Genomic DNA, 26,165 nt, shown 5'->3' with positions numbered 1-26,165 from the left:
CTGTAAATCCCAAAACTAAATAAAAACACTGTATATCCCGTATATACAGTGTTTATACTTGGGAATATGGATATAATGTGTTTTAAATTGGTAAAATGAAGTTGGAATGTGATATACAGTGTTTCATAGCAACCATAAATTGTGGTTCTGCAAATTTTTTTATTTTTTTTTCTTCGTCAAATGGTAGATAATATCACCCCATATCCAAAAATGCAATAAAAGCTATTTAAAAAAAAATGGATATACAGTGTTTCTACTTGGGGCAGCTGAATTGACCCAAGGTACAACATTCTCCCCTACTGAGTTAAGTTGTCGGATTGCTGTTCTTGTTTGTCCTAATCTTTGTGTAATTTCTTCCTCTGTTGTTGCCTTTTTCGTGATTATAAACCCCAGGTATTTGAATTTATCCTTTCCTTTGATTGTTACGTTGTCATCAATCTGTAGATCTTCTATGTCTTCTTAACTTGTAGATAGGTACTCTGTTTTCGCGAGGTTAATATCTAGGCCAGCCTTGGTATATTCTTCTTGTAGTTTCTTCATCATGTAGCTGAGGTCGTCTTGGTCTTGTGCAATCACTACCTGATCGTCTGCAAAGCTTAACGTATATAGGTATTCGTTCCGTACCGGTACTCCCATGCCTTCGCATTTTCTTTTCCATGTAGTCAAGGCTTTTTCTAAGTATATTTTGAATAGGGTTGGAGATGTGGAACAACCCTGCAGGAGCCCTTTTGTTGTGGTGAAGTCTCCTATGATTCTTGTTCCCATTTCAATGGACACTTTATTTTCTTTATACAGAGCTTTTGTAGCTTCTATGAGCTCCGTCTGTATTTCTAATTTGTACATTGCCTCCCATAGTTCTGACCTTGGTACAGAGTCATACGCCTTTCTCAGGTCCACAAATGCCAAGTATATATCTCTATTTTTTGCTTTTTTCTTTTCCAACAGTTGTTCCAGTGTGTATATGTGGTCTATGCATGATCTTCCTGCCGTGAAGCCTGCCTGATCCTCCCCGATTTTGCCTTTTATCGCTTGCTCTATCTTTTCTCGCAGTATCTTCCCATATAATCTTCCTATTGATGATATTACGCTTACGATCATCCGTATATTTTAAGGAAATTGTTAATAATCGCATAAAATGCAATTTGAAGTTAATTAATACAATCGTAGTATGCTGTGTTGATTTGACAAATAAATCTATAGATAATCAAAAATTGGAATTTAACCGTTACCATTTCATTAAATTTCTTTAAAAAAGTCCACGATATTGGCCCCCAAATATACTTCATATGTATAATTGACACATTTATAGCAGTATTATTATTTTATTTCGGTCTGGTATAAGTTATGATTATAATCTGCAGTATTCGTCAATTTTAATAATATCTTTTTTATTTGCAGACCAAAACATTAGGAAAGCGCAAAAACCTAGGCGTTCTAGATCTCTTCGGCTTCGAGATACTGGAAAATAACGGCTTCGAACAGCTGATGATCAACTATTGTAACGAAAAACTGCATCAATTCGTTATTACCTCAACTTTAAAGGAAGAACAAGCCGAAATAATAAAAGAGAGTTTGGAATGGGTCAAAATAGATTATTTTAATAATATGTAAGTATATACCATAAAATAATTGAGAATTTAAGGGAAGCAGATTTGGTGCGTCTAATTTACATGAGAAATTGTTTCTGTGTATCATATATCTGTAAAATAGTTAAAGCAATGTACACGTAAAGGGGACAAATGTCCAAAAATAAAACAACTCTATGTAGATACTTAGATTACATTTAATATTATTTTTGTTGTAGAGCCATATGTCAATTGTTAGAACATGAAAGTCACGGCATATTGTCGTTGCTAGAAGAACCCCACGTTCAATGTGATGCTGCATATCTTACTAGATTAGAACAATGTTGTGCTGGTCACTCCCATTGTTTAGCAGCCGATTCCTTACTGCCAGTGCATAGTTTTCAGTAAGTAAAACCGTATTCGATATATTAATTTATTATTTTGATAAATATATTCTCATCTTTTGGTTTTAATTCAGTTTTAATCGACAAATATCATATCAAGTGGTGATTCTTGAGGATGCAATCAGTCTATTTGGCCCACAAGACAAAGAAAACTCTTTGACTTACTGTCAAGCTTTCGAATTTATTTTAATTCTTTTTCAAGACATCTGTGAACAAATCAATATAAAAATTATCTAGTTATAACTATTATCGGTCCCGTCAGACATATTTAGTAAATATAATTATTCTTAAATTTCAATTCCCGAAGGTCTTAGTGGCCTTTACCCCTAAAATCTTAAATAGAAAGGTGTTAATAAGATCAATACACACACGATTTGGCCTGAATCCTATTTGGTTGAGTTTTAATTTTTGATTTATGGGCTGGTCTTTGATTCTCTTCAATAAAACTTTCGCCATAAATCTATAGCTGTTCTCGCATTAGTTATCCTCTCTTTCTATTTTTTGAAGCGAAACTTCTATACGGGCGCTGTATTACTTTTTTCTTCTTTTTCTTTTTATGTAGACATGACTCTATTTTTCAGTGTGCCTCCAATAAGTTGTCGTCCCATCGTTTTCGTGGTCTTCCTACTGATCGTCTTCCCATTGGAGAACCGTCTCTTGCCTTCTTTACTACTCTATTTGTTATCATTCGGCTTTTATGATTGTTTCATTGTACTCTTATATTTCTTACCCAGTCCTTGATGTTGTCCACCTTGCATCTAAATCGTACATCTGTACTTCTAGCTCTGTTCCATAGTGTTTTAACATCAATTTTTCTAAGTGTTTTCATCTCTGCTGTTTCTTCATGCTTTTTGTCCTGCCTGTGTCAGGTCGTGTTTCTGCCACGTATGTCATTATTGGTCTGATGAATTTTGTAAATTCTGCCTTTTATTTCTTTCCCGATATATTTATTTCTCCATATTGTTTTATTCAGGCAACCTGCGGCTCTGTTGGCTGTATTCAACTTGATCTTCCACTTCTGTTCCGAGCTTTCCGTAGTTAGATAATGTGATGCCTAGATATTTAAACTCCATCACTTGTTCTATTATCTGACCTTCCAGCTTCAATTTACATCTTAGTAAATTTGCTGTTATAACAATGCATTTTGTCTTATTTTGGGAAAATTAATATGTTAAATTTTCTGGCGGTTATATTAAATTGGTGCAGCATTCGTTATAAATCATCTTCACCGAGAGAGTAGTATTGCGTCGTCTGCATAGCAGATTATTTTCCCCATCTGGTATCCTTTTTTAGTTCTTACTTTTCTATTATTTCATCTATAATCAGGGTGAACAATAGAGGACTCAGGGAATCTCCCTATCTCATCCAATTGCCAGTTTCTTCTACTTTTATTTTTATTGTGTTGTTTTGGTAGATATTTTCGATCGTTTTGATTATTCGTAGAGATATCTCTCTTGTGTACTATAAGTGGATAACGTCTTTTAATTTGACCCGGTCAAATGCCTTCTTAAGGTTCACGAAACATAGATATGCCGGTTTGTTGTATTCTAATGATTTCTATTGCTCTTGCCTCATTATAAATATAACGTCGGTGCATGATCTTCCCTACCCAAAGCCTTGTTCTTCTGCTAGTGTTATAATTTCATTCAGTTTGTTTGTTATCTCTTTGGTTGTTAATTTTAGTGTTGTGTTTAATAAATTAATTCCTCTGTAATTTTCCGGGTCTGTTTTGTCTCCATTTTTGACGAGAGGTATTAGGATGCTTGATCTCTATTCTTGAGAAATTCTGTTTTGTTCTATTATTTTTTGGATTAGTTTTAATATTTGTTTGGTCAGATCTGGTCCTCCGTACTTTAGGAGTTCGTTCGATATTATGCCTCCCCCCCCCTGGTGATTTTCTATTTTTTAATTTCCTTCATACTTACTTGACCTCTTCCTCCTCAATATTTATTTCTTCGTTTGTTGTCACCGCTGATGCTGGTGGTTCATTCTAAATGTGTTTCGTTTTCCGTAGAAGTCGTGTTCCATCTGTTTCCTGAAGCTCTGAAAGTGTTCTCTTTTTATTTGTCTAACTTAAGTATTCGTTTAATTTCTGATTCGATGCCTGCTGTATTAGTTGTGTTCTGTATTGCAAAAAGGCTTTCTTCTTTTATTCACATTTTGTCTTCACTTCCTCTCTAAACCATGGGGTTTTCTTTATTGATATGTTAGTGTTCGTTACTTTCCCCCCTCCAAGTAATTCTGTTGCTGCGTTAATTATGTATATTATTTTTGAGTTTTTCTGAGATAACGATGTTATCGTTTTCGAATATTTAATTCCCAGCAATCTTCTCTGATATTCTTCTTCTGTATAAGTATTTCGTGGATTCCGAATTTAGTCCCTCGACTCTGATTTTTGTTTGTGCTTGCGCCGCTCTCTTGGGTGTGAAATATTCCATGATGATTCTTATTTTACATAATACTAGGCTATGGTCGCTACGAACATCTGCTGAGTTGAGGCATCTTACCTCGATTATTTTTGATGGATGTATATCTCTGTTGGTTATAACATAATCTATCATAGATCTTTGCCCACGAGTGTTATTGAATGTATATTTGTATTTGTCTTTGTGGTCAAAAAAATGTGTTCGTTATTCGTGCAGAAGTTTATCATCAGTTCTCTATTTTCGTTTTTAACATCCTCGTTATGTTTTTGCTTAATTCCGCCAATATTATCTTTCCTCTGACTTGATCTACTACTTGTTGTAATTCACGATAATACGTTTCCCTTGTTGTTTGAGGTTTGTTATTGTCTGGCCCGTATAATCCGATGATGTTCACGTCTTCCTTCTCCAGTATTATCTTTGCTGTTATAACCCTTTCTGATATGTATTGACACTCTTTGATGTGATTTTGGTACCTTTGGTGTATTAGTAAGTCTTCACCTTCTTTGACCCCGTTTTCTTTTGCTACTCCACTGTAGATTAGTATGTATTCACCTAATTTTGATACTTTTTTCTGTATAGTAAAATACTGAGGATAGCGTCATGGATAGCGTCACGAAATAGAGGTTCATCACATTGATTCACTACTCTCAATCAATTCGTTTCTAATTATCATGTATTTATTCTAAGCAGAATAAATTAAAAATTGCATGAAAAACAACTAACAACAGTGTAGCTTTGACCGATCCATCAGAAGTAAACAACGTATGCTTTGTTGATACATTAGCAGGTGGAGTTAGAGCAAACATAATACTTTATTGAATTATTTTAATATAATACATTTTTTTTTTAACATAAATAATAAATGAATATTAAAATTCCTTTCTTTAATTTTAAAAATATTATATTTAAATTTTAAAAATACAGAAAACAAAGTATGAAGCTTCGCGCTAGTCTACTGTACCACTTTTTTTTAGGTCTTTTAAGCACTCTGTTTTCGTCCATTCTTTGTACATGTCCGTACCAAACAAGCTAATATATGTTAATGAGCCGTTTACTCCCTTATGCTCTATGGCATCATCATTTCTAATATTGTCCCTACTTGATATTATCTAAGATCTTCTAAACACATTATCTTTCGTCTGTCATGTGTCTGCACTATAGGCTAAATTACTTTGACAAATATTTCATAGCCTGTCTCTGTCTCTTTAGCTGTTGTATCAAATTCTTGGTATATGTAACACTACATGCTCCAATTTCTTTTGTTTCTAGCATGATGTTTTCTAGCTTAGTTCCTATTGGAAAGTATTTAATTTTTTTTCATTTTTGAATTTTTTCAGACCACATTTTTGTATTCTTCGTGTAATTGGCTTGCCCTAAATTCAAGGTCCGCCCTGTCATTGCTTGACATTTTCTTCTACGGCATACAGATTCTTGGTAAATCGATTTTTTCCGTTCACCACCGTGCGTGCGGGGGGTTTTAGGGGGAGGCCGAGGAGTAGAAGTGATTGACATTTTCAGCAAAACTCAGCTTGTTCGTATGATTTTTAGAGGTCAAATATCTGACGACTGGACTATAGAGCCACATATTTTAAATAGTCCAGCACCCTTAACTGAGACCTTCTTTTACAGAGAATTTTTTTGATAATTATTTTGTTACCAATTTTTATTAGGTATATATTTTGTTTTTCTATTTGTTTTTCAAGCAAAAGACGTCTTTATAAGATCTTCCAGTGCTGAAACTTAACACCCAATAGTTCGACTTCTACCTTTTCTCTATATTTAAGTGTGATTACTAGGGTGCTAGTTACTTATATGTCTAGAGTTACAACAGTTCAATTTATTATAGATTCGAAGTTAGGGATTAAATAAGTAATTAAAATAATATAAGGCCATATATGTTAAATATAAGGCCATATATGTTAAAAATATAAAGAATGTTAAAAATAAAAGATTGTCAGCACTAAATACTTTCCAAACACATTTTATCTGAGAAATTTAAATTTTATTTTATTAATTTGTCTGAGATTCCCTCTATGTCAACTGCTTTATCGATTTTTAGACAGATTATTGTATATTTTATTTCATCTTTCACAATTTCTTCTTCGCTAATATTCATCGTATCATCAACCTCTGGTGCATTTATAAGAAGCTGAATTTCAGTATTTTCTATAAAAATTACATAAAACTGTGTGAATCTGTATTGTATTTTATTTGCGTTGTAAGGATTTGTCACTCTATTTATTTTATTTTCAATCTTTATTGATTCCAGAATCCCTTTAGACCTCTTTATGTCATGTGCTCTAACTGACCTAAGTTTCATGCATGTTCTGGCTAACTTTTCTCTTTCTCTTTATTTTTATATATTATTTTATTTTATTTATTATTTATATATTATATTTTATTTTTATATATTTATCTTAATTTCTCTTTATGTATTTAGTTTGTTTTTATTGGATTTTTTGTTTCAATTAGTTCAATTTAAATTTTTCTTCTTCCTACTATTTTATTTTAGTGTTTCTTCTTCCTCAGCTGTTCCCTTTTCAGGGTTTCTGTTCCAAAGTCTTCTTCGCTACTCACTTCTGCTCATTGTGCATTCCTTATTTAAACCTTTCTCCCTCAAGTTCTCTGCCTCACAGTCCTTTTCTTTGTTCTTGAACCTTTTTTGAGACTGTAGTCATCCCGGGTGTTTCCCTAATCACGTCGACACAAGTTCTTACTTTAATGTACGCTCTGTCATGGATATCCTCCATGAGTCTTACGTACTTCTTAGGAACCCTCACTCTCTCACACATCTCCGTAGCTCTTATCTAGGAACTGTATGGAACGTCTTCTCAAGATCTATAAATACCAAATGTAGCTCTCTTTTCTTCTCGCCGTATTTCTTTATTAACTGTATCAAAGGTAACTAGCCATCCGGTGTCCTCCTTTCTGGCATAAACCCAAACTTTTCTTCTCGTATCGATGTCTCTGTTCTTAACCTTCGATCTACAGTTCTCTTCCAAATTGTCATTGTGTGTGACGTCACACTTCTTCTATAGTTTTTACAGTCCTGAATGCCCCTTTATCTTTATACAGTGGTACTATCATGATCTTCCTTCTTGCATTTGGCATCCTTCTTTCCTCATATATTCTACTCATTATCTGCCACAACACATCAACCCCTTCATCTCCTAGATCCTTCGAAACTTCTACAGGTATTCTGTCAGGTCCTACTGGCTTGCCGTTCTTTAGTCTATTTGAAGCTTCAAAAGTCCCACATGAATGTTGGTGTCCCACATTTTCTGTCTGCCCTCTGGTGTTCTTCATTTAGCAACTTTCTAAAGTACTCATGGCATCTTTGCTTTCTGTCATGATCTGATCTTAACCCTCGAGCGGACGAGCCTATAATTATCGCGTGAGTGGACGCGTGGTGCAAATATGCTACCAACAGCAAATTAAAGTTCTAGAACTGTTTAAATGACTTATAAGTAAATAAAGTTTTAGGAAATTGTTTTAAATATTTATTAACCGTATATTTTACATAGCAAACAAATAAACAAACACTGTAAATATAATAAGTTAGTCACTTTCATCAGTTTCCACTAAATTGGTTTGTCGGTGACAGGTAATCGTAGTTTCACTGTGCTCTTGACAGACAAAATTATCACATTTGTCACACAATTGTGACGTAAATTTATTTTTTCTGTCTTCCACATATGGCGCAACGTCCCCGCTTTTTTCTTGGTACATCATGTTTTTGTGCCTCTTCTTTAGGTTTGTAAGTCGTTAAAAATAACTGAATATCTGAAGGTAACGACGACATTTTAGACCTTTTCTCTAAGTGAGATTTCATAAGTTGAAATGATAAATTTTTAAGAAAAATTCTTCTTGGCCTCTTTGCGTTGTTTTGGTTACTGTTATATAAAATCTGGGCATTTATTCCAGCAACATTGAAAAGAGCATAAAATAATGCTAAGGGCCACCTTCTGGTGTTTCGCGAAACAGAATATCCCCCACATAATTGGTCGACTGTATCGACGCCACCCTTGGTCTTATTGTAGTCAAGAATTATCTCGGGCTTTCCAGTTTTTTCGTCAATTTTTCCATCATCATGCATAGTAGAAAGTAATACTACAGATTTTAACTTTTTCGGAACGTAAGACATCATACACACCTCCTTTTGAAAACCATGGCACGAAGATCCAATTGCACGATCTTTGTGGGGCAAAAACTCTGGAGGTATTTCTGATTTATTTTTTCGCAGAGTACCAATGGTTGTAATTTTTTGTTTCAAAAGTGAACATGCCAAAGGATAGCTGGTGTACCAATTATCGGTGGTCAGATTTCTATTAGTACCTTTTATATGCGCAACTAGTCTGTTTACTATATCAGATGGAGAGTTAGATTTACAGTAGGGCCCCTCAGGCTGTTTGCCACAGTAAACTTCAAAAACACTGGTATAATAAGTTTCGGCACCGTAAAACGCAAAAATTTTTAAACCGTATTTGGCCGGTTTATTCGGGATATATTCGATAAAGCTGCATCGTCCTCTAAAAGGTTCCTGTTTTTTATCTATGGTTACATAGTAACTGCGATTATAATATTTCTTACAGTTGTCTTGAAACTTGTCTAAAAATACTCTAATTGCCGCCAGTTTATCCAATTTTTTACGTTGTTCTCGTGTTTCTTTATCGTCAAACCTTATACATCGCAGCAATAATTGAAACCGCCTACAGCTCATGCAGGCCCTCAAAATTGGCAAACCTGTTCCGTTATTTGTCCACAGTTCCTGGACATTAGTCCGACTTCCTTTTTTAGTACCAATTAGAAACAATAATCCAAACAAAGCCATCATTTCAGATTTACTTGTAACTTTAACTGCTCTTCCTCTGCTATAATTAACCCCTTTCTCTTTTTTTCAATATACAGATTTGTAAAATGCACGATATCATTTATAATGCTATCATCAATTAATTTCAAAAAAGCCTCAATCTCGGTGGGAACGTTTTTTGCAGTCCCTTTCGGACCAGGATTCGTTTTTAAAAGATTTTTTGAACTGGTCTTGGAAGTTTGTGAATGGTAACTAGTTTTTCTCCATTTGGTTTTCTTGTTTCTACTGGTATAAAAGTTATTACCGATTTCGCCAGGCAGACTGTCAGATTCTACTTCCATATCAGAACCGGAGTCACTAGCATAAACAGCCTCATTTTCCTCAATGTCTTCCAACTCTATCTCTGAACCTGAATTATGGTCTTCTTTGGTTACAATCTCTCCGTCTTCTTCGCTCCATTCTCCGTCATCTGAGTCATTAATTTCTTCTATATGCATAGACATATCTTCTAAAATTTTTCGAAGCTCTTCCTCCGTAAATCAGTAGATAAGGAAGCGGGGTCCTGAATCACTTTGGTAACCTGTCCATCAGGGTCTCCGATGCGAAGGTATCGATGCCATGATTTGACCTTGGGGGTGTACAAGAAGTACAAGAAGTGATCGACAATGACCAGAGGGTTGTAAGAACTGGTCGCTTATCGCTTGATCTCTTCTTCTTCTCTCCCGAAGAAGTGATCGACAATGACCAGAGGGTCGTAAGAACTAGTCGCTTATATCTAGATCTCTTCTTCTCAGCCGAAGAATTGTCACCTACGTTACCTGTATGTTTTTACACTTGTCTCTTCTTTGTCTTACCTGTCCTGAAGAAGTAAAAGAATCGGTCGACAATGACCAGAGGGGGTGTCTTTGAGTGGAACGGACCACCTTGTATGTCGAGTGCAAAACTCATCGCTTATCGCTTCATCTCCTCTTCTTTTCGTTAAATTTGTACAGGGTGATCGAAAAAATAAATTTTGTATTGAGACTTGGAAATATTTTAGGTGTTGTTGCGTCAAAAAAATTTTTTTTTTGTGTACGATGCTTAGATATATCTGTATAGCCTGCCTAGCCTAGCCTGCCTAGTCTTTACTTTTGAAACTTGTAGGAAAAGGAAAAATAACTATGTATCACATAAATGCTTTATTGTGTATATATATTTTAATGATATATGTGGGTAGATGTAAATAAAACAATATTGGATTGATACTATAAATTTTATTTGTTTTGAAACAAGTTATTTATCTGATTAAAAATATACACTCTACTGTTATAATGTATATTTTTCTTAACCTGTCGATAATAGTCCCTCGTCACAGAATCCATGTAACTCGCTGTCACCAAGTTATCATGATGTGAAGAATGACCCCGTAATATTTGGGAATCGTACCGGTCCTTGTACCTGACCACTTCATTGGATATGATTCCATCCCTGATCTTCTGGAGGGATTCGCGGTTCTTTGGAATTACATGGTCTAAAGGCTGAAACATAAAAATAATTAATTAAGAAATATTTGTTTTACAAATACTACTACCTTTGTGTGTTATGATTTAGGCATGGTTTCGAAACAATACAAGTCAGGTAATATGGCTCCATGCATCTCTAAAGAAGTTTGACAAAAACAAAAGAATTTTTTACAGTTTTCACACCATAACGTTCCATACATTTTGATGATAGAAGTAGTAGGTTGGGTGTATGGTATTATTTTTCTTCTTGTATTCGATTGTAATTTTATAAATCTTTTTTGGTCGGTAAAAACTTTTTCCCATGACAATTTACTTTTCTAAAGAAAAAAAAACAGCTTTAATTACCGATATATTTTTTAAGTTATATGTGAAATAACTTACCACACCATAGAGGACCCATTTTAATTTGTAGATTAATCGGTTAAAGAAAACCTGATGTACAAAAATAGAAAGATAATTTAAAAAACAAACTTTTATTTATTACCAAAATAATAAATAAAGAATAAGGAACTTTTTTACTATCAAACGTATTTAAGAATTATTTATCATTGAAACCCCATGGTAAAGTGTCAGTGCTTAAAAAATTAACCATTCTTTTATCATCATATGGACTAAGTGCAACTTTTCTTTGAGTTATTGTATAGACGTCATGTTTTTTGGAGACAATAGAGTTTTGGGAAACCTCTACAATTGTTTTTTTTAAATAAACTTTTATAATAATCTTCATAAGTTAGTTCCTTTAAAGCTGATTTCTTAATTCCTTTTGCTTTTTTAATTTCCTGATCCTGATTTAAAGTTTTTATCGTGTACATTTTTGAGCGCAATCCTATAAAATGTGTCATAATTTGACCTTTGTTTTCATCTTTCATCAAGCCCAATACTTTTTTATTCCTTAAGGGAATGTTATAGACATTATTTTCAGTGTACTCTGATGTGTCAAACTTATGAATATCCTCTTTAATATGAGCATATATATCATCAACAAAAAACTGATATATTAAACTATCTGTGTCCGTGTATAATAACTTGGCTTTATCTTGAAATTTTTTTTTAATATAATTATAATGGAAGTCATACAAAATTGTTTTCGAAATATCTAAAATACACATCCCAATGTAAATAGGTTTGTTAAAATTAATTTTCTGTTTTTGCATTTCAATTATTACCATATTTTCATCAAATATGGTACAACTATGAAAATTCGGTTGGGAAATGTAATAGTTAGCACCGTATGTACCACCCAGTTTGTTTACAATTTTTATATCCTTATATTTACGTACATTCTCTATACTTTTGCCATACGGAGCGTTTATAAAAAGTTTGAATAAATTTTTTTCAAATTCATTTTTGCTCTCCTTTCTCAATTCAATGTTTAAGTCAATATATTTCTTTAACCAAGGTGATTGTTTAAATTTTAGGCATCGATGAATCTTAGCAAGCTTCAGTCCCAAGCTAATAACTTGTTTTAAATACATATAATGAATAACATACTTCTTTTTATCATACAATGTCGTTAAGAGTTTTTTAATGGTAGAATTAGAAGTTGGTGGAGTTATGTGTTCTGGACACAATGGCAAATCTTTGTGTGAATTAAAAAGTTCTTTTGGATACTCAAGGTCCACTTCCAGCATGTATCCGTATTCACTATCATTGGGACAATTTAATATATTGTAATTGTAAATATCATTTAAGGGTATCCATTCAAATCCTCCATAAGGAAGGAAATAACTCATAGCTGAACCATATAGATTGTTCACATCAAAGTACATTGTATAAGAGGTCTCTTTACCAGGATTATATTTATCACCCATGTACTTATTGTTCGCTTCTGCATATCTGTTACTACATTGTGACACTCCTCCTCGTTTTGCTTTTTCAAAGAACAAAACCATTTCGATATCTGTTAAAAGCTCTAATTCTACATTTGTTACTTTTAACATGGCATCAAATGCTAACCCTGGTAAAGTAAAATAATGCAAACTATCTAAACCGTATGTTTTTAAACACATCAGTCTAAAGTTTTCAAAAATATCACTTAAAAGTAATACGTCAGTTTTTAAATATAATTCCGCGTACTCTTGCAAGTTTTTTATCTCAAACGTGTTCCAAACAGTGCATGCGTGTTGATAATCCTCATGAGTTATTCCTTCATTATTAATTTTACTAAAGAAACTATCAATAGGTGGCAAGCAAGTATCTTGCAACTTTTCCCAATTATCGAGGTATTCATATGGGAAAACACCTTTTCGTTTAACTAAATTAAATTTAAAATCATCTTCAAAGTACCTTCTCGTTATTTGTTTTTGATCATCATCTAGATTACAGGAAAGTTTATCTAATGAATCAGACATAAATCGAAACGAATCTATAAACCTAAAATTAATATTTGTATTTTGAATGTATTTGGTAAATGATATATACCTCTCTTTGTTTAGAGGAAGTAGTGATATATTACCTTTAACGTTATTATTAAGGCTTTTAATTAAAAAATGTGCGTCATAGCCAGAGAGATTATGAAATGCAATCGGAATTGTATGTGTATTTTGATAATTAGCATTACAAGATCTATGAGCAGCTCCTCGAAATTTTCCTGTAATATGACAATGATCTCTAACTTTATCCAATGGATCGACTATAGGTTTATTGCAAATATGACAAACAAAACTCAAATTAAAATCATGTCTTTCTTTATCAGTTAATGGACCTAACTTGTTGAATTTTTGCAATAAATTTTCTCTAGTTATTCTCTTTGCTATCTTTTCAAGTTCTCTTACAAACCACACAAGACAGTCGTGACCGGTAAATGATTTATAGTATGATAAGGAATCATTATAAGAAGATTTAAAATAATAAGCTATACTAAAAGCTTCATGCTTTTGAGACAAATAAGTTTTTATATTAGGATCATTGTTATTGTCAATGCATTTTATAAGAATACTTTCTAGATCAGCATAAATAACAAAAGGAACAAGTTCTTTATGTTTAAAATTTTTAAATTTCATAATATTATTCTTTTCTGTTGGTAAAACCATCTTAACTGAATTTGAATTAATACAGTCCTCTAAATGATTTTGTAAGAGTGCATCATTACTAAAATGATTAAAACATCTTTCACAAAACCATTTTTTGTTTCTAACATTTTTAACTTGTTGATTTACTAATCTTGAAAAATTTTTAATATAAGCAAAATGAAATAGATCTTTTCTACACAAAGGACCATCATCCTCATCACTACTATTATTATTTGTACTATTATCTTGAGAATGAATTAAAAGTAAATTAATACGAGGAGAAAAACTAGTCTTACTTAATAGCAAAGGTAAAATTTCCTTTCCTGTTCCTTTTGTTGTAAAAACATTTATTGAAAGTTTATTTAAATTTTCAAATTTAGGGATATCTTTTATGTCAATGGGAAAACTGATATTATGATACTTTAATATCTTACTAAAATGAGGATAAGATGAGGTTCGTGTAACATTGATTTTAGCAGGATGTAACGCTGCAACAATTGACCAGAGAAAACAATAAGGATCAGAATTTTTAATGTTAATTACACTCTTTGTATTGCTTATATATTTAGGTAATTTAACATAGGTGGAAATACCACTCAGTATTGGATTATACCTATTTATATTAACTTTTAAATGTAGAATCTGTGATAGTGCCCAACCACTATCTCTTTCTTGAAATTCCTCAATTTTTTTTAAAATCACATTAATACAATTAATTTTATACCAATCCTTGAGGTCTGTATTTTGGTCAATTGTTACATTTTTGGTTGAAAAATGTTTAATAGAGGTTTCACCATTTTGTGGTTTGATAAAAACACCATATAAAATCAAATTAACTTTTAAAAGACACGACAACAAACTTTTTCTAATTTGAATTGAAAAACTCCTAAAAGCTTTTTCCAAAAATATTTTGGGTTCTTTATATTTTAAATTGACTATTAGCCCTGTTTTTATTCTACTATTAAAACAAGATTCCACATCCTGCCACAATAAACACCTTTTAAGAGTTTTTCTAGCATTTAGTCTGTTCTTAAAGTTTTCAAGATATGTTTTAAGAATAGTTAAATTTGCTTCTATACAGTGAAAATTTTTAACACAAGTAACCCTATTCTTTAAACATTTATTCAAAATAAAAATTTGTTTTTTCAAATATCTTATTACGTTTCGTAAATCAGATTTTCTCTTAATTAATCTACTTACCGATTCCATCTTCTCTACAATCTGGTTGGAAAGTTCATCGACTACTTGCTGACTCATTTTTTTTCACTAGTAACTGGTTCAACTTAACTTGGTAACTTTCGAATGCACAAATAAAACCCAAATATTAGGATGCTCTCCAATTTATACTTATCCAGTAAAAAAAAAATCAATTGACGTATTTCTGTAACTTGTTATTCAACGTGATTATATTTTAGGATCAAAAAGTTTAAATTTATCAATAATTCTGCAAACTAGTTGTTATTAAACGTGATTGTATTTTTAGAGGTCAGAAAGATCAAATCTGATGCAGATAAGTTGTTATTCAATGTGACTGCATTTTTATGGGTCAAAAGATTAAATCTGACGCAAATAAGATGTTGTTCAACGTGACTGCATTTTTATGGGTCAAAAGGGTTAACTCTGATGTAAATAAGTTATTTGCAATGTTTTAAAATTACAAAGTCAGTTTAATGTTAAATTGTTTTTTTTCTCAGTTTCTTGTTATAAATACAGACAGTCGTTTAAGACTAATCCAATTGTAAGTAGCAAGCAGTGAACAAACAACATCAAGAATGGCAACAGTACCCTGTCAGTTGGTAATTTTAACTGAAGATCCGGTTCATTTTCCTATTGAAACGGCTTTCCTTATTATAAAGGAATTGTTTGTGTAAGTATTGAGTTTATTATTTATACACTTTTTTCCTTGTTTATTTCACCATATTTGCATTTGATTTTATTGTTTATCTAAATATTTATAATAATTTTATTTTATTTTGTTTTACCTCTTGATATTTTACTAATTTATCTAATTTCTTTTTTCTATATTCTATCTATGTATTTTTTATTCTAATGATCGTATTTTAATAACATTTTTATTTATGATTGTTTAATTTCGTTAAATTTTAGATATGGTGTCAAAGAGGTGTCTCTTAAGGGAAGTAAAATATTTGTGAGTCTCAGCTATACACCCAATAGCAAAAGTCTTAAAAAGAAATTTGGGAATCTTCCGGTTCGGTATATGAGGACCAAAGTAAAGACAGAGCAAGAATTCCAAATTTTAGAGAATGTCGTAAAACGATACAGATTTAACTTGTTGGACGATGAATTGGAAGAGTTTGAGCGACATCAACAAGTCCAAAAGCAACTTGGGTTGAAGAGACCACTATACATACAAGAGGCACCGGATGAGGCTCTTGCCTCAACATCAAGCAAGAAGCAAAGAACGGTTCCTCCAAGTACAATAGTACATATAGAAGAAGAATGTGATGAGAATGATCTGAATATAGATCATTTTCTAAGTCAAAGGACATAATAAACAAGTAAGTGCTTTCTGCTTCCCACTAGAAAAAAGGTAACTAGTATATATTTTATTTCAGATATGTGTTGGTATTGGAATGAAGATTGAGCGAGAGGAAAATATTTTTGTATGTATATCTGTGTATATATTTTTATAGATTATAATAAAATACTTTTTAATAATATCTCTTTATTTATTTATTACTTACAACTTTTATTCTAATAAAAAATATTGATCAATTTTTTTTCTATATCGACCATTCTTTATTTCACTGTCTTTAAAAATTGATAAGAATCCATAATTCTCTTTCCAGCATATCGAACATATTTTTTTTAAATCTTCAAAAGTCATATCTGTTCCGACGTGGTCATTGTAAATGTGTTTTAGGTTTAAATCGTCTTGTTTGAATACAATTAAAATATTTGCATTGTCTCTTATAAGGTGTTTAGGTATTTTTGCATAACTCTGACTCAAATAAAATGGATCCACCTGAGAATGTCGAGACATGCTAAAGTATTCTCGAATAACATCTTGGTTGTCACAAGCAACATCATCAAAGATAAAAATTGAATTGGGCTTCGCTTCAGATGGGTGCATTATATCCGTACTTCCACTGTAAGTATAATATCCTATTCCTTTAATTGGTTCTAGCAAAGTTTCTAAATATTTGTACTTTGGTTGCATTAATGATTTTGAGTAAATATACACATTTTCAAATTTTAATCCATTAGCATGTTCCAATAGACTTATCATCACATTGGTCTTACCACAATTTGAAGGGCCAACTATAAGACATCGAATAGTTGAAGGGAACAAAACTCCATGCTTTTTAAACTTATTCTCAATTGGTTCCAATAAATTATTCTCCACATCAAGCGTAGTCTTTTGTTTTACAAGCTTCATGTCTGGTATCAATTTAAAAATAAATGTCTTGTGTGTATCTATTAATAAAAGACTATTTTTAATTTTTATTTTTTTATTGTCAACACTTTCTACAATATTTATACCAATAATGAATATTAAATACATTGTTTAGAGCACATTGTAAATTTTCATTGTTATGTTGAAAACATGGATGTGATTTAAAAATATGATTCATAGTCTCATCGGAAAGTATATTAGGTTCATCTTCTACACAATCAATGCGATTTTCCATGAATTTTTCCAAATATTTTTTTGTTTCATGATTTCTTACCAATATTGTTTCGTCTAATACGTTGTCGTGTAAAAATTTTGAAATTTCTTCATATTTTAGATGAGTATCACAAAAATGCCAAGATTGCCAATTTAAACCATGGTTTTGAACACATTGTTGTTCGATACATTTTATATATGACTTATTTATCATTGCTTCTGTTACTGGTAAAACAACCATTCTGTGTATAATGTTTTCGGTAGTAGGATCTAAAATAGCAATTTCCCTACAAAGAAATACATCTTCCCCAGGAAAAGAGAAACCTTGGATATCCACAATGAACATGTTTTCACTCTCTCGATATTCTCTAACAACAAACAAAATCTTGCAAGTGGAACGTCTTTTACATATTTTTCTATCCCCTCTTTATTATATTGCGTCACTTTTATCTATCCATGAGTTGTGAGAACTATCAAAACCTAACCACTTGACAAAAATTTTATTTTTCTTTCTCTTTAATACCTTTTCAACTAAATAACTGTCTTTATGTTTAACTTTTTGTAACTGGTCCTTATAAAATCCCCCAAGAATTTCTTCACCTTTATAGTCTTTTAAATAATATGTAATAGGGTTTCCCAGTTTTATTTTATAAACAGTGAAAATTTCATTAGACCAATTTGGATTGTATTTTTTGTCAAAAACTCCTCGATGTTTTGAAATGCGTACATGATCACCAATATGAAATTTTTGACTTTCCAAATCGACAATTTTAATGTGATTGTATACAGTGTTTAACAATAGTTTTTCATGCTTCTTCTTAACATCCACTGGTTTCATTCCTATTGTTCTGTGAACTTTATTGTTGTATTCAATAACAACTTGTTGTAAATTATCAATCCATTTGTAGGTACCGTTGAAACTAAACTGTTTCCAAATCATTGATTTAATCGTGCGAATAACTCGCTCAGCAATCGCAGCCTTTTTTTCACTGTATACATTGTAATGATTAATATTATATTTTTTCATCAATTTTTTCATATGTGGATTAAAAAATTCAGTTCCCATATCTGTTTGAAGATTATTTGGTTTTTGCTGTTTAAACACATACTCCATACATTTGGCTACTTCAACACCTGATTTATTTTTTAGTGGTAAAGCCCATAAAAATTTTGAAAAACAATTTATTACAACCAAAATATATTTGAAATTTCTGTTTGTATTTGAATATTTTTGCATATCAATCAAGTCGGCTTGGAACAAATCATTAAGAGATTTTATAATAATTCTTCGTCTTTTAAAGTTAATTCTTGCAGGTTTGTGTAACTCATTAACGATATCTCTTTTAACAGACATGATATTTATTCTATAATGTTTGCCTCTTTTAGTTCTTCAATAATTGAATTTATTTCATTTGTATGTCCTGTATGGCCAGCTAGCTGTGAAGATAGTAATAAACGTAATCGCTCTACAAGTTCATTTGGATCATCCCAGTGGACGTAATCGATTTTATTGTTGTTTACTTCCATAACCAATCCTTTACCTTCTGTTATTGGTGCAATTATTTTTTTATATTTTTCTAATCTACTACCATCTATCTGTTTACTTGATCTGTAATGCCTTCTGTGAGCATTAGTCGCTACAACTATCTTTTTATAGTTATTCTCATCTTCATCTGTAAAACTAGCTGGATATTTCTTAAACAAAAGCTCATATAAACCTGGTGTTCCCCTGTACCTTTTCTTTTTTAAAAGAATATCAGCACCATCTAAATCTATTTCAGAATTCCCAATCAGTAGCTTTTCAGATGTTTCATCAAATCGAATTCCATATTTATGATCAAATTCTTTGTTTAGAACATCAGCGTGCATATTTGTAATATATTTCCTAGGCAATGGATCATATTGATCCCAGTAATCTACACGCGCCTGGTTAGCAATATCTTCAAATCGATTTTCAGAGTGTTTATCATTTTTAATCTGTTCTTTTATATCATCCACTTCAATGTTGTCCAATATCGATTGTTTGATTTCACTTGTTTCAAAGTCAGTAGTTTCATTATCGTCATCATCGTTTTTAATGTACCTTAAAGGTTCATCGTTTTTTGTTTCATTTTCTGGACTGGAATTTTGTGAACTATTTAACTTGTTCTCGATATTTTTCAAGTGTTTTGTAATTGGATTAAATAAATCTTCTTGGATTATTTGTCCTTGTTTTAATTGTCTTAATTTACTTTGGATGTTTCTCCGTTTAGTTATAAGTTGTCTTTTCAAATCTTTATTCATCGTAAAATGTAGGTATTCGCTTAACTTCTGAACAGCTCTGGATCAGGTCCCGAACAGGTCCTGATCAGCTTTGAACAGGTCTTGAACAGGTCTTGAACAGCTTTGAACAGGTCTTGAACAGGTCTTGAACAGGTCTCGAACAGGTCTCGAACAGGTCTTGAACAGGTCTTGAACAGGTCTTGAACAGGTCTCGAACAGGTCTTGAACAGGTCTTGAACAGCTTTGAACAGGTCTCGAACAGGTCTTGAACAGGTCTCGAACAGGTCTCGAACAGGTCTCGAACAGGTCTTGAACAGGTCTTGAACAGGTCTCGAACAGGTCTTGAACAGGTCTTGAACAGCTTTGAACAGGTCTTGAACAGCTTTGAACAGGTCTTGAACAGGTCTTGAACAGGTCTCGAACAGGTCTTGAACAGCTTTCAGATTTGGTACTAGTCTAGCCCCCAATTAGACACTTATGTCAACAAGGTTATGAAAATATTTATTGTGTACAGGGTGTTAAATAAGAGTAAACTTTTTTTTTAACTTTTTATTTATACTTAAAAACCCAAAGTACAGATTTGCTTCATTAGATGAACTACAGTTAAAACATTTGAACTACATTGGTTAGAGGATTATAATTAACAATACGGTCATGTATAATTATACAATAAGCAGTTGTGTTAGCTGGTATATTCTTATTAGTTTCTATTTCTATTCTCATATCGACACTTCCTGATTTAATTGATTCATTTTGTCTGCTGCAATCAATAACAAATATCGGAGCAACAGCACAGAATTGTAACATAGTAAGGCATGGATCTCCTATGGATTTGTAATAGTACGACGGTTGAAATTGTGCATACATTTCATATGCAAGGGCATAATGTCTTTTACTAAAGTTCAAGTTCAAATTGTCATACGGGTACATTTCAGAATTTAGAAATAGCTTTAAGTTTGTAAGATTACAGTGATCAAAATAGCTGTTCTCTTCTTTTATTGCATTCTTTTTGGCAGTTTGTAATGCAAACAAAACAAATCGTGGTCTCTCCAATAGACTGGTAGTTTTTACATTCCAGTTAAATTTCATTGTCTGAGGCAGTAGAGGAATTTCATGATATTCCCAGCTTCTATATGCAAGCTCCAAACTGGACCCATTTTCAATAAATTTATATAAACGTAACTTTTCTGAATCGGACACTTGAATATGAGGCATTTTCCATATTAATTTAAATATTTCCACTTTTGGTTTCAGTTCAGTTTCTACTGTAGACATTACTGCATTTAAATCAGTTGAACTTCTTATCAATACGAGTTCTTGGCGTATGTTAATAAGAATTTTTGTAAAATCTTCAAAAAATCCAAGTACAAGTTTGAGTGGAATACAAACATTAAAATTTCCTGCTTTATCAGCAACTGTTGGTGTGTCATTAATACTCCAACCTATACAGTTGTATCGATTAGATTCAGTTTGTGTGAACGAAGCATAGTTTTTCATTGTCGTTGTTATACCTAAATTTCTCACTCTATCTATTACACAGCCTCCAATTTCATATCGTATTTCATCAAATAAATGCATCAAACCATTATTAATAAAGCGCAAAGTATTGCTTTCTTTCCCATCATTCGTTAAACGTCCTTCAATATACAGATAACTCTCAGAAGGTAGGGTGTATATATCTTGAGTCTGAATTGGTATTCTTATTTCATCACAATGATTAAAAGTTGCATTGGCATAGGGTAAATGACTGTGCATTTCTCGACTCACAACTGAATTGTCAACCAATACACGATCTCCAATATTTAAAATGTTAAAACTCATATTCACTCTTCTTACAAGTACACCTCAAGAAAATCCCTAGTATTCTAGTATTAATAAAAAACTTTATTCTACACCAAGTATTTCTTTTCTTTTTCCCTGTCACTGTCGTAGTTGTTGTGTTTTATTTTAAATCCTAGTGAGGTTAAAAAGACTTTGTTTTCTGTTGTCAACGGTTTGAGAGTCTGCTTGTCACTAATGTTTTTATCCACACTCTTAATATTATATACACTGTCCACACCTGGATTAAATTTGCTACAGTTGTAAATTAAAACCATTATTTATACTTTTTTTAAATGTAGTCTTAACGTAATAACTTCTCGTGTGAAATTAACAAGATTACCGTCCTGGTCAACTATTTTAATGAAAATTTCATCAATATATCTATTTGTGACAGGTAAATAAATTACCTTTTTTGGAATTTCCACAATTTTGTAACCCGGTAAGACATTTGGATAAAACATGTGGATGATATGACCTTGGTTTTCATTGATGTATGAATTAGTGATTAGATTACATTCCACACAAATAGAATTAACCTTTGTGATATGCACAGGATTCTCAGCTACATGAGTCTTTAAAGGTGAGAGCCGTTTTGGTGTAAATCCCAATAAGGGAGCAATGGTATTTGGTTTTTCAAAATGGATTACTTTGTTGCTTTTTATTTCACATTTGAGTGTATTGTTATTAATTCTCAATATCAAACTTGTAGGTTGATCTATATTATGATTTTTTCTAGGCACACCTTTACCAATTGAATTATTTTTTTCTTGACTCTTTCCTTTATTAATTTCTGTATCATCTTTATCTGGTGTTTGATCTACTTTTAATTCTAATTCAGTTATTTTTTCAGTTAAATAATTTGAAAGATCTTCGACTTCATAAGAACCATGTGGAATCGTTATATCGTAACCATCTATATAAAACTTGTTGTTTGTTTGGTCTACATTTGGAATTGTATTGTATGACATGAAATCTATTAAACCTAGTACATACTGTTCATTTTCGTTTAAAATAATTGGTGGGTAAATTTTTGTTGATAACACCGATTCTCTTCCAGATAACACAAAAGTGTACGACATGTTCAAACGATAATCATAGAGTAAATAAAAGAATATTCTTTTAAAAAGGGTATTTATTTAAAAAATCTAAACACAATTGTCCACAATTTACAGTGTTATAAGTTTGATAAATTTTATGATTATAAACAATTTGAGAATAACCATTTGAATTAAAGTATGATATAGCTTCCAACGGTGGTCTCAGATTACCAAAACTATCAAAATATACGACTTTGGATTTATTCTTCTTGTAAGCTGTCCAATGAGTTCCAGGACCGTCTTTATTGTCTAAATTAATAATTCCACTCTCATGTTGCCAAATTTTTTTCGGAAACCCATTTCTCATCATTACACCTCTAAAATGTGGGATTTTCATTAATTTTGCATATTTTTGTAACTCTACATTTGTCAAAGCATGTTTTGGAATTTTTATTTGATCCATTTTCTTATTCATAAAAAAATACCCATTCCACTTTTATATGGTTTCAAGTATAAACCTTTTCCAATTGCCAGTGCTTCCATTTTACGATTATGACGTTGTTTTTCGAGTAAATCTTCTTTAGCTGCTTTTGCTTCGTTAATAGTTTTAACGATAGCTGATGTACCCCCAGCAATAGTGCCCAATGCGCTCAACCCAGCAAATATCGGTATTAGAGGTAATATACCCCCAGTTTTTGGAACTTGGATTACTCGACCACGTGGTTTTTTAATGTTTTTGTAGGATTTCACAATTCGTAATGCTTGTTGAATAGCTTCCCTTAACGTTCTTGGTTTGCTTTCCAATAGTTTCTTTCTAATGTCTCGAATTACTCTCAATAAACTAAATGACTTTTGCTTTGAAATTTTTCTTTTAGAAGATGAGGAGGAGGATGTGACCTTTCTTTTAGTGCTGTTTCTTGTCTTTTTCTTATTACCAACCATCTTGACTGTTTCCAACCAACTACCCATAATACACACAACAACAAGTCTTTATTAAAAAAAAAAACGACAATAGAAAATGTAGCATATATTAATTATTATTAATTACATAAAAAAATTTTAAAATTACTGTCTTCGAACGTGGTTGATTCCTTCGATTGGAAATGGTAGCGGTCTCCTTCCCAATGGGTAATCGGCATCTCTATGGGGTTCTAAATGGTTAAGCCTCCCTAGTTGTTGTGCTTGAACACCCTCATCTCTTTGCCGATACCTACTAAATTCTCTCGTGAAGAGTCTTGTCCTGGCATTGTCTCTTTGCTTACCATGGAATTCAACAACACAACTCTTAACTCCCATTTCACTGTTATCTTTACTTTTTTTCTCTGTTGAACTGTTAACACACAGCTTATTAACAACGATACAGATCAGACTGAATTAGTTATTGGTATATGTGCGTATATATATAGTATCTACATATTTTTTCATTATATTTTTTAATTTAATACAATTTACTTATTACATCTTAACTTTTTTCTTAACTGGATCATCATCATCCTCATCTTCATTGTTTATGTCTCGTTTTCTTTTTTGGGTATTGTTTAATAAGTAATTTAAGTTGATTTTTGCTTTTTTAACACCAACTACATTGTCATCAATTATTTTTCGTTTTTCTCTTCTTTTGGAAAGAAGGTCATCATCATCATCAACAAAATCATCTGTAATGTCCACATCCATATTATTTTCTAATTGTTTTGCTCTTTTATGATTTAAAAGCTTTTGTTGTATTTTTTGTTTATTTTTTTTTACATTTTGTTTGCGTTTACTTGATTTGGAAATAGTTAATCCTTGGAGTAATAAAGTACAATGGTCTATATTTTCAGTTAGTTTTTCTAAATTATTTTTAGCTTTGTTCAATTCTTTATTACAACTTTTTGTTACAGCTTTATATTTAGTAGAACCTAGACCCATACCTAATTTCACTTTTGCTTTCATTGCACCAGCTACACCAAGTGCTGCCAATTTTTCGGAAAATGCTGTATTTTTCGATCGAAACTGTTCAAGAGCTTTTTCACCTAGAATCTTATCAGCCTTATGTCGTTCGGATAGATCTTTATTTTGAGAATATGCAATATCATGTTCACGACACGCCTCGTCTAATCCATTTATTCCCCTATCTCCTCGTGCTAGTCGTTTCTGTAATTTGGTGCCGGGTCCACAAAACCTATAACCTCCAGGGATGTGCATTTCGAAAGGTAATTTATTAATGACAGCGTTTAACATATTGGTAGCGTACTCGTAGACGATTTACAAATTAATACATAGTTATTCTAAATATAAGTCTTTATATATTTTTTCTCTTCTTCAGACAACTGACCTCACATTTCACCAAACATACTACTTGGTATATTTTTAGCACCAGATCTGGATCTCAAATATTCTATGTAGTCACAGTTTATACAATTCCTATTAGATATTTCAGTCTCCCCACCACACTTTGGACATTTATACTTTACTGGTACAGGCATACTTATTTTTGGATAAATAGATGACTTGGGTTATTTTTGTCACCACCAAATTGTCTAAATATACTTTTTAAGTAACAATTTACACAAAGTGTATTTGGAATCTCAGTTTCACCACCACACTTTGTACATTTATATGTCACAGGTACAGGCATATTCAAAGGGCAAAATAAAAATGAGCTTTATGTTATATTTACAGCTATTTTATTATTCTAATTTTTTATCATGCGATTACATTATTTTTGCGGTCTCTGTCTCTTTACATACATTCTACTAGGTATATTTTTAGCACCACTCTCTTCCTTGTACACCTCTTCCAATTCACAATTTATACACAGGTCATTTCGTTCTTCAGTGTCACCCCCACACTTTGGACATTTATGTTTCACAGGAACAGGCATATTTATTGTTCTCACTCACAATTTATTTGTTGTTGTCGTTGATTCTCTGAAAAATGGGATAAACTCTTTCTACAAAGGCACAATCGGGACTAAATTTTTTGTGATCTTCGATTATATTGTCATTTGATTCCCATTTGTAAATCTCTACGCCACACTTGAAACACTTTACTATATCTTCCACTTGGAGAAAGTAAAATCCACAAGCAGCTAACTCTATTTCAGATTTATTCCCCTTCCAATTGTTAAAAGTTGAGAGCCTTGAATAAAACTCGTCTAGCATGTACACCTCAAGACACATCTTGATTACTGACAAAATTTTGCTGGATACATTTATTTAAAATAAATAACTTGTTTCAAAACAAATAAAATTTATAGTATCAATATAATATTGTTTTATTTACATCTACCCACATATATCATTAAAATATATATACACAATAAAGCATTTATGTGATACATAGTTATTTTTCCTTTTCCTACAAGTTTCAAAAGTAAAGACTAGGCAGGCTAGGCTAGGCAGGCTATACAGATATATCTAAGCATCGTACACAAAAAAAAAAATTTTGACGCAACAACACCTAAAATATTTCCAAGTCTCAATACAAAATTTATTTTTTCGATCACCCTGTACAAATTTAACGAAAAGAAGAGGAGATGAAGCGATAAGCGATGAGTTTTGCACTCGACATACAAGGTGGTCCGTTCCACTCAAAGACACCCCCTCTGGTCATTGTCGACCGATTCTTTTACTTCTTCAGGACAGGTAAGACAAAGAAGAGACAAGTGTAAAAACATACAGGTAACGTAGGTGACAATTCTTCGGCTGAGAAGAA

The 26,165-nt window shown here is 32.0% G+C and overlaps 3 protein-coding genes across 3 annotated transcripts in view; all 3 read left to right on the top strand.

Annotated features, from left to right (window-relative positions):
• Sec31 (COPII coat complex component secretory 31) overlaps nucleotides 1-26,165 on the top strand; it is a 357,018-nt gene that overhangs the window by 137,677 nt on the left and 193,176 nt on the right. The window lies entirely within an intron of this gene.
• Myo95E (Myosin 95E) overlaps nucleotides 1-26,165 on the top strand; it is a 135,554-nt gene that overhangs the window by 72,382 nt on the left and 37,007 nt on the right. Inside the window, exons 9-10 of the mRNA XM_072544297.1 lie at nucleotides 1,399-1,607; nucleotides 1,805-1,969. Of these exons, the coding sequence (XP_072400398.1) occupies nucleotides 1,399-1,607; nucleotides 1,805-1,969 (374 nt within the window). The remainder of the gene's footprint in view (nucleotides 1-1,398; nucleotides 1,608-1,804; nucleotides 1,970-26,165) is intronic.
• On the top strand, nucleotides 14,829-17,487 carry LOC140450628 (uncharacterized). The gene is made up of 3 exons (XM_072544290.1): nucleotides 14,829-15,585; nucleotides 15,825-16,237; nucleotides 16,295-17,487. The coding sequence occupies exons 1-2, from the start codon at nucleotides 15,491-15,493 to the stop codon at nucleotides 16,228-16,230; spliced, it is 501 nt and encodes a 166-aa protein (XP_072400391.1). The 5' UTR covers nucleotides 14,829-15,490; the 3' UTR covers nucleotides 16,231-16,237; nucleotides 16,295-17,487.

This window comes from Diabrotica undecimpunctata, chromosome 1 (assembly GCF_040954645.1).
Source record: "Diabrotica undecimpunctata isolate CICGRU chromosome 1, icDiaUnde3, whole genome shotgun sequence".
NCBI lineage: Eukaryota > Metazoa > Arthropoda > Insecta > Coleoptera > Chrysomelidae > Diabrotica > Diabrotica undecimpunctata.
The sequence above is the reverse complement of the archived record's forward strand: the minus strand, read 5'-3'. Positions and strand labels throughout refer to the sequence as shown.

Bases quoted from the DNA above. Each gene is read 5' to 3' on its own strand.
- LOC140450628 (XM_072544290.1), top strand. From the start codon at position 15,491: ATGGCAACAGTACCCTGTCAGTTGGTAATTTTAACTGAAGATCCGGTT. The intron at 15,586-15,824 runs GTAAGTATTGAG...GTTAAATTTTAG, and splicing joins ATTATAAAGGAATTGTTTGT to ATATGGTGTCAAAGAGGTGT.